A 12,934-nucleotide genomic window follows, 5' to 3' on the forward strand; every position below is an offset into this window, starting at 1 on the left:
TCCCTTTCTGGGGCTTGGACATAATACAGCTTCCATAGACGCTTATTTTAAGTCCATATAAACGTGCAAAATATCCTTATTATTTTTTAGTTCCTGTTGTCTTGCATCTCAGAGATAACAAAATCCAAGAGAAATGGCTGGGATGCCATGTAATGTCTTGTGAGATTCCCACTGCACAACCAAGTTTTGTACCAGAAACCACGTGCAGTTCCTGCAATCTCACACAGAGGAACCTTCTAATCTTTGTGATTCTGGTCTCCATGCATTATTGTTGTGTTTCTTCTGTCCCTCCAGGACAAAGTCTTTACAGGGTTATCTCAGCTGTTTGTAGCCCTGTTGCTAAAGGAATATGGAAAATGGGTAAATATGAAAAAGCACTGATCAACAGAACTGATTGTTTTCTGTCAGTGACCATCAAATCAAAGCTCAAAAGGAAGAATGTACAATTTCTTACTCTACAGTAAATGGAAACCTTTGAGAGCACTTGGCCATGCAGACCCCACAATCTGCACTGGCTCTGCACTTGCTTAGAGCCTCTCCAAGATTTCTTGTTAATGAAGAACAGAGCATCTATTTGGGATGCTCCATCAGTGATTAGCCCCACATTAAAGGATGATTTCCTACAGTCTGCAGTGGAAAACACTTAAGGTTGCAATCAGTAAGTACAGTTAGCAAGAAGTAGCTCAGCTCAGCTTGAGGGTGATTAGAACAAAATGTGATAAAAATAAGAGAGAAAGGGTTGTCACACAGTAAAGAGAGTAGGTGACAGATACAGACATTTCTTTATCCAATCAAGAAAGCTGCAGCAAGGGAATGTTTAATCTTTAATTTCTGCTATAGCAAACTTTGGAATCCTATTTTGGATTGAAAAGAAAGCACAAGACTGACATACTGCTGAATGACTCATGAAAATCCCCAGGTTCTCCAGGTCCTAAAAAACAGTGAAGTCTTATGTTCAGAATATTGGAGGAAAGTGGATATTACTGTTGGAAAGCCTCTTGCAAGTTTCCTCTAGTCACAGCAAACACAAAGGTAGAAGGAGCAGTGATAGGTCCTAAGAGCCAAAAAAGGTCTTCTCCACATGGTGTACTAGGCACAGTAAGGATTCAGCTGCTGAACCCTTGATGTGAGTGAGGGCTTGAGAAGGCTGTCAGAAACCCCACTGAAAAGTCACTAATATTTGGAATAATCCCACACATCAGGGGCAGAAGTACATTCCAGGAGCATACAGTGCTCCACCAGCAGCAGCTTGACTTAGGTCTTGTGCACACATCTGGAAGACAAATGCCCATGGAGTGATTCATGCCAGTCAAGTAGCCCATCTTTTCTACCTAAGTATACACTTACTCTTAAAACCTGCAGCATACCTGGCTTTCTTTATGTAGTAATATAAATCTTACCTTCATGATAAGCATCCAGGGAATGTCAACATCGTCATTACAATGGAACAAAAAGACAAAGATATTCTTAGTCTCATCCATTTATTCTGTGATTTGTGATCCATCTGAACAGCACAGGAAGATGTTAGCTATACCTTCCCACCGAATTGCATGTCCCTTTGGGGTAATCTAATTCACACTCCAATTCCCTACTACATACATCACTGTCCAACCTCACTTGTAGTAAGACTAGGTGTGATTGATCTGAACTCAGAGAATTCAACTGGGATACTCAAGAGTATGAGCTGGATGCCAGCCTGTGGCAAGAGGAGCTCAATGCTGGGTTAGTGTAACTGGCAGAACTCATGGAAGAATATATTGACATGCAGACATAAAGCTGATCAACATTCTACTGTCTGCACAACAAAAAAATGCAAACTAAGGCCCTCAGGAATCCTGAATATATTTTGACAGTAAAAAAGCTTAATAAATCGAGAGTGAATTAACTGTAGGTGAATTATTATTCAGCATATCTCCAAAAATTTGTATGTGTTTTTTAGAATTTGTTTGCAGAAAGGTAAGGAGAGGTATTCCTCTCACACAATTAACAAAGTATTGCAAAATGTATTCAGATTGGCACATTCAAAGCATCCTTGTAGCTTTATGCCTAGTAGCAAAATCTTTCAAGCCAAAAAAAAAACAAGTTAATAATCTTGATAAAAATAGTTTAGTATTAAATTTTAAGAGTAAAATACTTAGTTGGCAGGCAAGCATGGTATTTAAATCTGGGGGTTATGACATATTTATGAAGGTTTTCAAGTCTAAAAAATTAATTAACCCTAACTTAAGAATCAAGAGTGTTAGAAAAAAAATGAGCACACCACATGATGCTGCTCTGTTAACTAAAACATGTTGTCCAGCAACAGGAGTGACATAGGCATCGACTTCTCTTCTGTGTTTTCCCAAACCACGACAAGTGGAAATTGGGAGAGGTCATCTCTGACAGTAAAAGGATAAAGATATGAGGCCCATTCCTATGGCCCACCAGCCTAGTATCCTCACTCCCAGGACAAGTAAAAGATGCTTAGAAAAGGAATGTAGGACAAGAATGAAATGATTCTTCACTGTGTATAACATCCAACACCCTGGCAGCCAGAAGTTTATAGATTTTTCTATGTTAGAACTCAGTATTAGGACTATTTTTTAGCCATTTATTTGAATGTACTCATGCTTTTGACATTCCAGATACACTATGCCAATGGATTCCAAGTCTAAATGCTTGCATTGTTTGAAAAAAAACCCTTTTTTTTGTTTGTAGTTACAATATAATAACCTTACTTCATCATTCTCCATATCATTCTTTATTCTACTGAGCTATATCATATCCATCTTTTTCCCATGGAACCTTACCAGTCTATTTCATCTTGCATCAAAAGGGAGCTGTTCTTTACCCCTGACCAGCCTCATTGGCCTCTTCCAAACCATTTCTTAATGTATCACATTCATTTGGATGTGGAAGCACCAGAAGAATCCACAGTTTTCAGGATATTGGTGCTCCTAAATGACACAGCCATGGCTTCTCCTTTGCTCTCCACTCTGCCTCTAACAGTTGGTATTCTGTTTGGCTTTTTGGCTGTGCTGACATTTTCAGCTTAGTGAGCTAAGCACAAGGACTGTGGGATCTGTCTCTTCAGGGGTGATGGCTGACTTAGAGTGATGGTGTAGGCAGTTTTCCACATGTACTATACTTGGTGCTTAGCACTCAGCACCACTGGACTTCAAATGCTGCTTCAGCACACAGAATTGTGCCATCTCTTTTTAGAGCTTTTAACTTCAGATTTGGTTATACTGCATGGTAATGTGTCATCTGCAAATCCTATCACCTCTTCCACACACCATTTACAAGTATGCTGAACAGAATAATCACTGTGGTAAAGTCTTTTGATTGTGAAAATTGACCACTTATTTAAAGCATTTTTTTCCTAGAATTTAATCTCCTGCCTAGAAGACCCTATTCTTTTTCATCCCACACCAGAGCCTCTATTGAAGACTTTACTATTAAAAGCTTTCTGAAAATGTCAGTATACTAACCAGATCTCATTTATATATATAGTCATTGAGAGCTCCAGTGACCTGCAATAGATATGTGAGGAATGGCTTCCCTCTACAATAGCCACACTGACCCTTTCCCACTATATCATCATTATCCATGTGCCAGCTAAGCCTCACCATCCTTATTGCTTCCTTCCATCTGCTCAATTGAACATGAGACTCGCTTGGTTACTTTCCAAGACCATTCTTAAAGACTGGTGTCACACTTGCCACTTCCCATTCCTTTGAAATTCAGCAATTTACTGATTTAAGCAGTAGATTATATCCTACAGCTACTAGTTGAAGCAGCTTCATATCCAAATTCCTTTAGAACTGAGGATAAAAGTAATCTGCTTCTGGTGGTTTCTCACTATCCATTTCATCAGTCTGTTATAAAATCTTTGCCACTGACCCTGCTGTTGGAGTCAGTTCCTCACTCAACCCTGCAGCGAGCAGACCCTCTACAGGAGTTTTGCTGCCCTCCTCTTCAGTGAACATTGATGCAAAGAATTAATCTGTTTTCTGCAGTCTTTTCTACCTTGTGCCCAAATTATCTTTTGAGATCTGACAGACTCTGTGCCTCTGGTATGCTTGAAAATACCTTCTTAGATCTGACATTTCAGCATTTTTCCTCCTCAAAATTTTTTTGTGGTTTTATCTTGTCAGGGTTTATGTTCTTTTCTCTTTTGCTGCATGGATGCAACTTTGGATGACACAATCTCTATGCCCAGGTTTCTATGTAGGACCTATAAAAGCAGCTTGTCAGAACTTGAATTTGCTTTTGCCTGATGGGAACTGCCTGATCAAGAAGGCTTCAGAAAATTTTCTTCGTCCTTTTTCATAGTCTCTATTGGTTCCCATCCCTGATTGTAAAGGTGAAGTACATGTTATTAATATTACATTATGCCACACTGAGTTATCCCACCTCTGTTTTAAAAAAGTAATAATATATCAAATCCAGGAGGACAATGCTTTTTCATTTTATCTTTGGCAGATTTATTTCACATATACATGGATTATTTTGCAGCAATGTTGTGAAAGGCATCAAGTGTACTGTAGTACCAGAAGTCCACTTTGCTGTCTTGTCACAACTGCACGACCCATAACTTCAAACTCCATTTTTCCCTCTTGCACTCCCCATTCTCTGCAGACAATCAGGAATGCACATTTTCCTCTTTCCAAGCTCTCTTTCTCAAATAGCACTACTCTTTCTCTCTCTCTCAGGAAAGGGTAAAAAAGTGAAAAGAAACAAGCTAGAGCTCCTGCTGAGGAGTGGTGTGAATGCCTTTTCTTGCTCTGCACCATGTCCCATGGCCACTCTTTTCCCCTTCTTTTGGGCAGGAGTCAGGACTGTGTCTCTGTGGGAACAAAGGGCCTGGCATTTCCAGGGGTAAGAAGCCACAGCTGCTTAAATAGCTGGCTGGCCACAGAAAAGAGACTTTTTCACTCTGAACCTGTATGGGTAGTTGGTTCAAAAGCAGCATGGGACATGTAATTGTAATTTCCCCAAAGAGAAATACCTTGTCTCCTGCTGAGACATCTGAGTGCACATACCTAAAAAGCACTGGAGGGAGTCCAAGATGACCAAAACCCCACAGCTTTGCTCAGGCTACATATTACCCCTGGGATTTCCAGGCAGTACAGATTCTCTGCTGTGAGGAAATTTGCACAGCAGATACCCAGCCTGTGCCTAACTCCAGGCAATGATACTAGGGCTTGACAGTACTTGGAAATTCACCAAAATAGATACTCTGGAATTGCCATTTGGTCTCCAAGTACAGACAATTTTTCAGCTATTTGGACCAATTGACACAAGCAACAGCAACAAATAACATGTAAAAAGTGTTTCAGTTATAAAAATAGAATGCCCATATAAAAATAATTAAGTGTGATTAGTCTCTTTCCTGAGGTTTAATTATAAAATGCATTAATAAAATGACAGATAGAAATGCCCTCCACACAAATCATTTGAGGCTGCTTTTATCATTAGATTTAACATAGTATGAAAATGTGCATACACAATTAATTTAATTTCATGCAACTGGGAACCATACACCTGCTTAGAGACTGTTCCTTATGCGCCAATGGAGGCAAACATACACAAGGCTTGCATCAGTAGTTTAAAAGCACACTCAAGCAAGGAAAAGTCTCTTTACTACATTAAAGCTGTATGTGTTTCCCTTCTGGTTCACCCTGTTTCTGAAACTCTATTTGTATGTATGGTCAGCTTTTTTTAACAAGACCAGTAATAATTGCTATAAAATATGGCCAGAACAAAGGCTCTGCAGATGAACCCACATGTAGTAGAGGCACTTTATTCTAATGATTTGGAGAAGCTTTACAATTTTCTTTCTAATTAACCTATCAATAGTGATGTCACTTAAATGTTCCTTAGGAATATTATCTTCTCATTATAGCTAGAAAACATGTTGCCCAATGTTATAGCTCAGTTGTTCTTACACATGGATGGAGCATTTGAATTAACTTGAACTGAAACAGATTTTTAAAGAAACATTTTCCATACACACAAACTACTTCCATAATTACATTCAAATCATTAATATTCAAATTTTAAAACATTAAGGGGGTGAAGCATTCAGTGTTTACTTTGTGCTTGCCTATTGTAAGAATACAATAGAGGAGCATTCTGCTTACCAAGTGGCATTGGGTCAGGAGGAGAACCAGTGGGTTTGGGTAGGCATATATCCCAAGCAGCATGGAAATTCAGCAATGGTCATATTCTTAAGGAAGAAAGAAACACAACACAAAATCAGCATGTATAAAATTTCCAGATTCATAGCTGCAAAGAGCATGTTTCTTCAGAATAAATACAGCTCAGGCAGCAGCCAGGCAAGCTTCCCAGGCCAACACGCATAAGCTGCTGAGAACATCTGGAGGACATAGAGGTAGATCACTCCTGCTTTGTAGTCTTTGCTGAAGACTGCCAGGAATGTTATACCAGAGTAACATGCCAGTCTGGGGAGTGTCCCAAGTTGCAGGGCTTGCCTGTTGGGGCTGGGAAAGGGTCCATCCATCTGGTTCACATGACCAGCCACCCAACAGCCACCAGCCTTGCCAAGGGCTCATCGCAGCTCTGCGCATGGATCCCCTGCTGTGACACCTTCGAATTAATGTTTATTATTTACATTTATTAAAGAATGTGAATGTAGTCTGTGGCTTTGTGAGGTTAAAGTATTACATCTAAATGGTTGTGCTCTCAAATGATTTCCCAGCTGCTTGAGGGTTTAAATCATGGTATTTAGGATGCATGTGTCCTTTCGCGGTGTCATGCAAACACTTCACATGAATGGCATGGGAGCTGAAGGTATTATCATAGGGATGGCCCACTCTCCAGATTTAGGGAATTGTTTTTTCTGTTAATTTCTTAACAGAAGTGAAATCAAAAGTTGTAACATGACCAAGGACCTAAATTCCACCCAAAACAATGATGTTGCTACACTGAAGTTTATCTTTTAAAGTATTCTGATGTTTCATCTGAAAAGCTACATATATTCACAGAAGGCATCTTGCTGAAATGCCTATTAAAAATAGCTGTCTTATATTGAAATGTGTGACTTTCCACAAAAGGAAATAATGCCACAGGGTTATACCCACTAAAATATTTAGACACTCAAAGCTTGATGCTGCAACACCAGCTTGGTGGTTGGTGACCCACTAGATGAAGAGGGAAGATTAAAAGTGTCAGAATTATATCCAAACAGTCTGCAAAGAAATTAAAAAAGGAACAAGGAAAGGTAACATAAATATATTTAAAGAAACATGAAGAACTGGGAAAAAAGAGGTCCACTGCCTGCTGAGAATGTGGAGATGGCTGAAATATTCAGTGGGGTTTTTTTGTATCAGTCTCCATTGAGATGTTCAGAAAAAACATAAACAAAGAAAAATTAGTATAAATCAGGATAAGGAGAGAACTGCTTAAAGCATACTTAGATTCAAGCTTGCAGAACTTGCTGATGTTCATGTATGCTCAATGACTAAGGGAAATAAATTTATAGACTATTAGTAATTATGTCCGAGAATTCATGGAGGACAAGAAAGTAAGAAGTAGACTAGAGAAAGCAAAACATATCCCCTATTTTTGAAGTCAAATAAAGAAAATTTCCTTTAACTTTTGTACTCAGAAATAATCTGTGACAAGTTATCAAAAAGTTGAGAAAGTTCACTGACATACGAATTGTGGAAAGCAAATCTTGTCACACCAGTCTAATTTTCCTTTCTTATGTCTGATTTTCATTCTTATTTCTAAGTGGAAAAAGGGGGAGGAGAATGCACAATCTTCTTTTTACCTTTCAACACTACCGTCTATGAAATTCACATAAAAAGGATGAGGAAAAAGGCTCTAGGTGGAATCTCTTTTAAAGTGTTTACTGACAATAATTCCTCTCAAAGGCTGCTCTGAACGGTTTGCTCCTTGATAGTAATTACAAGCGTGTTTCTGAGGGGTCTGGGATGAAACCAACTCAGTTCAATATTCCATTAATAATTGGAGACCTACTGATAAATAGTAAAACAAAATTTACTGATGCCAGTGTGTCACTATTCATAGGGAGTTTAAGAAGACTTTGAGAAACAGGCTATTTCAAAATAAAAATTTCATGCTAAAGCAGTCAATCTGATAAAATTTGCCAAGGTGCACTGTGCTCAGTTTAGGGCAGAGAAATCAGATGCACAATGTAAAATAGGAGATAACTGCTGGGGATTATGTCAGAATCCAAACTCACTATGAGTTGCAAATCTGGTGTGTTACAAAAAGGCAAAGGATTTGTTCTGGGAACGTTATTAGTAAGTGTGGAAAGAATGTTATCATTTTGATCTGTTCTACCTATCCCCCATCTTCAAAAGATCTCCAATTTAGAGACTGTAAACAGGCATGGAAGGATCCAGAAGAGAAGTACAGAGCAATTCTGTGTTGTATAAACTGCAGGAGTCAACTTTTGATCCTAAAAAGAAAAATGAGGATCCCATGTACCAGACACTGATTTTATGCTTGCAGTTACCTCTGACCTCATCTTGGTGCATCTTCAATATGTGGGTATACCTAAGACCCTCTTAAAAAATCACTGGATTTAGAAAAGACAGAAATAGCTCCACAAATCTAAAAATTTATTCCACAATAGCAAAGTTGAGGGAGAAAGCACATATGAATGCCTGGACAAAGAGGAAATATACAGCAGGGTTTCCTCCCATATCAGCCATAAGAAAATCTGCAACATGAAGGAAAAGGAAGGGGAGGTTATCAAGGTTTAAATGCAAAAAAAAACCCCAAGAACTGTACATTGTTGACACACGGGGAACCACTCCTCAGCCTTTTCTCTTTTGTATGAATTTTCAGATATGAGTGTAAAGTCTAATTGAAGCTTTTCTCAAGGTAAGAGTGTTGACAACTCTTCCTTGTTTTTTCATGTAATCAGAGCTGGGCTTGTGCTGCAAAGGCAGTATAATTCAGCTGTACATCAGTCAGCCACAATACACAAAAGCAAGGAACACAATTAACCCACTGCTCCTGCAACTATTCATTATACCTCTGGTCTCACCCTTTCTGATGTAGATTTCAGAACACCTAATTTTTGCGAACTTGTTTCTCTCCCCTCCAGTCACATAACCAAGGTGCTGGCCCTTTTTTTCAGCTTTCCCAAGTTATTTCCACATAATATTTTATAAGAAAAGGAAATATCAAATCAACTACAATATTTTATATTGAAAGGAAATATCAAATCAGCTACATGCTGCCTACAGAGAAAAACAATTTCAAATTCATAGAAATAGAGAAAAGGTTACATTAATACAAGATTGTTCCTGCATAGTGACCAATCGAAACAGAAGAAAGGCAAACAGCAAGGGAAAAATGTGACATTAACTTAACCTTTTTACATATTAAACTGTATTAAAATCTTTCTGTCTTTCTGCTCTGCAGTGCAGAGAATTTTATTTGAAGGACTGTACATTCTCTACACAGCTTTCAGTACTCATTTTAAAAGCTACTCATTAAGGAGTGTTAAAAACACCTCTTTCATTTGATCTAATCTGGCACTTCTCTCAAAACATGATAACAAGAACATTTTAAATGCCTTCTCCAAAATATGGTCTACCCAGGCAATGTAGCACAAAAAAAAGAGCTGTCCTCAAGCCTTCTGAAAATCTGACTTTACTTTTACAGGATTTTTACGGGGTTTAATTGTTTCATGACATTTAGAAACAGGTTTTCCCAGACTTCTTGTATTTTTGCTGTGTTTGGCCTGACTAATATCCTTGTGGGGTTGCTACAAATCTGTCTTCTGTGTGTGTTACAGGAGTGGTAACACAGATTTTCTCTTTTTGCTCCAAGTGTGTGCACCAACTGCATTCTCCAAAAGTCAAGGGGTTGCAGAGAGCCCTGTATGGCCAGACCTGAGGGAGATCTCACCATGATCCAGAGAGCACCTGGCTTGTGTGCCAGTCTGGCCTTAAGGTCATCAGAAATATTTTAAATTGTTTACTGCATGGTACAACCAAATGCATTCTTTTAAAGAGAGAAAATCTGCTGAGGAAGAAATTTGCACTGCAAAAATAATCCTGCACAAAATAATTCTAAATTTTTTTCCCCCACTGTTCATTCTGCAGCATTTACAAAGTGTAATATCAAGGCTAATAGGTTTTATTTGTATCAATGGCTTTTTAGCTATGCAAAGTACCAGCAGAGGTTGCATACAGGATCCTGGGAGGATGCTATTGACAAAGTATGAATTCCTATTGAGAAACACTTCCATAGTCCTTCTACTAGCATTCTTTGTGTCTCTGAGCAAAAGTGAGGACTAGATAACTTGACATCCTTTTCAATTTCTTTGATTCTAGGAGTTGTGTTGACATTTCATATTGTGCACATTTATTTGGTAAATACTATATTTCAAACTCAGGAAAGAAGTAAAACCTCTGAAGGATTACACTTTTAGCTGACAGAAGTACAATTGTAGCAAAGAAAACATACAAAATAGAAGACACTTCAATGTCGAAGGCCAGCTAAGAGCTGGTTTTGTTACGACAGTCTTGTAAGGGGAAAAGGAAGTGCACATCACCTTTAAGTCTGTATAATCTCCTCTCTAGGATGTTTTAGTTGTTTTAGTGTAGTGAAAACACACTGTGAGGAAGGCACAGGTGCACACTGAGGCAGGTGATCCCGCTGAACAGATGTGCTCCTCTGGCACTGATAAATGAGCGTGCTGACCCACTCACCTGGGCCCTCATGCCCCACTCTTGGCTGCCCATCACCTGGACCTGCACCTCTACCAGGACCAGGAGAGCATCCCTCCTTCTGGGTTCACTGGGGTCACCCTTCCAGTGGGGCTGGGAGGCTTCTGCAAAACACGAACTCCAAAGGCTGTGGTGCTATGGACACGAGGCTCACATGTCACCTCTCTGTGTTGCTTGTTTCAGGCTCTCACCAAGGGGTATCACAACAGGCTGTACAGTGCTGCTCCCAACATGTGCTCTCCGCTGCGCTGACCAGGCACAGTGGAAAGCAACTGCTCCCCTACTAAAGGAGAAGGTTTCCAGCATGGAAAGCCAGCCAAAACCAAAACATGCAGGCTGGAGGCAAAGCCAGGGAAACTGAGGTGGATGAGAGATGCAGACATCAGTGCCACGTTTTACTGCTATAGAAATAGCAGCAGAAAAATAATAATTTTTCTTTTCCAACACTGACTGGAAATCTGGCCAGTAGATGAGTGGCAGAATCCATAATCAGAACCCTGGAGTCAGCTGCTCTAACTAGACAGTTCAGCCACAGGCTGTGCTGACTCCCAGCAAAAGGCTCCTGTGCTTAAATAGTTCAAAGCATACTCTTTGAACTCCAGCAAACCTGCCTGTCCTGTGTCAAAGCACTAACCTTTCTTTGTTTAATAGAGTGCTTCATAACTACTCTTAATTTGGTGTGAAACTTTACTGCCAAGATTCGGAAATTCAAATTATGGAAGTTTATATTTGTGCTTTAAACCTCTCTTTTCTCTATGAGAACAGCAAGTGCAACAAAGTTCTTCTTAGGCTCACACAAAACTGCATGTTACAGAGTAGCACAGATAATGTTCCAGTGATTCCACCTTATCAAGCAATTCACCAAAGCCTCTTACACGTAGATGTGAGGCAAGTTACAAAGGCATTACACTGATTTCAGCAGAAGACAAGCAGCATTTGATATACCATATTCAGAATCCACTTTGGAGGTTATTTGATCTGCCAGCAATATTCCTCAGATAGACAGGAACAAATTTACCTTGATGTGTCTGTCTGTCATTCAAGTAACCTGTGATCCATTGAATATGTCTCCTTCTGAAACGCTCATTTTACTGCAATTCTGTCTGACTCAATATTCTTCTTACCTGACAGGTGGGAGATCAAATAATTGAAATCAATGGAGAAAGCACAAGGGACATGACACATGCCAGAGCAATAGAGCTAATCAAGTCTGGTGGCAGGAGAGTGCGACTGTTGTTGAAACGTGGAACAGGCCAGGTCCCAGAATATGGTGGGTTTTCATCTTTACATTTTTGTATGTGCATGACTCCACATAAATTAATTCTATTTCTTTTGCATTAAGTAGCAGTTGCAGATATTATTATATTGTAATTTCCTGGAGCACATTAACTATTGGCTTAAGTGCTTACCTGAATAGAGGTGGACTTACTCACATGTTTAAGTGCTTCCTTAGCCAAGCCCGTAGGTGTGTGTACATCGCAGTCTGCTGACCTCCCAACACAGGCAGTGGCTTTTAAGGCGTGCATTGGAGGAAGCACTACAAACCTCTTAGGGGACATCTTTGAGTGTGCTGGGAGTTGCTGATTTGCCCATAAACTCTCCTTTTCTTCCTTTATTGGTACTTCTCTGCACATTTTGAGTCACAGCAGATGATCTTGTTGCCATGCAATTGAGCGCCTCAGGTTGAACCTCAAAGCATTATCAAGAATGTACTCCTTTCTTTGACAACTTCACCCATTGTATTCTCTCTGACAAAATACATGGATGATCAATTAGAACCCAGTTCTGAATTTAAAACATGAAATTTTGCTCATTTTGGTGAGAAAACAGGATTCATTCTTCTTATGTTTTGTTTCAGAGGGACTTCTGGGAGTTTTTTAAGTATTTCAAAACGCGTGAGTCATTTAGGTAATATAGAAACCTTATTTCATAATAGAAATGACAAGAAGTAAAAGTAAATTATCCAAAGGTAATTTCAAAGATGAAGTGTTCTTTTTTAAAACTGAAATCAGGGTTTTCTCTATAGTATGGTGCAACAATTTCATATATTTACATAACGTCTATGATGTGCACCTCTGGGCCTTAAATCTCTCAGGAAAAGGGCTATTTTTTTAATGAAAAGTCCTTGACTTCTTTATGCTATGAGGTCCAAAACTCTATTAAACTTTTTTACTGTTGCTTTTGAAGTTCCAGAATGCTTTCCCATTAGTCAGAAA

The 12,934-nt window shown here is 39.2% G+C and overlaps 1 protein-coding gene across 10 annotated transcripts in view; it reads left to right on the forward strand.

Moving 5' to 3' along the window:
- MAGI2 (membrane associated guanylate kinase, WW and PDZ domain containing 2) overlaps positions 1-12,934 on the forward strand; it is a 725,755-nt gene that overhangs the window by 690,143 nt on the left and 22,678 nt on the right. For all 10 annotated transcript variants that reach the window (XM_069035710.1, XM_069035728.1, XM_069035720.1 and 7 more), the window contains one exon: positions 11,850-11,988. In XM_069035710.1, the coding sequence (XP_068891811.1) occupies positions 11,850-11,988 (139 nt within the window). The remainder of the gene's footprint in view (positions 1-11,849; positions 11,989-12,934) is intronic.

Source organism: Aphelocoma coerulescens, chromosome 1A (genome assembly GCF_041296385.1).
Source record: "Aphelocoma coerulescens isolate FSJ_1873_10779 chromosome 1A, UR_Acoe_1.0, whole genome shotgun sequence".
In the NCBI taxonomy this organism is placed as follows: Eukaryota; Metazoa; Chordata; class Aves; order Passeriformes; family Corvidae; genus Aphelocoma; species Aphelocoma coerulescens.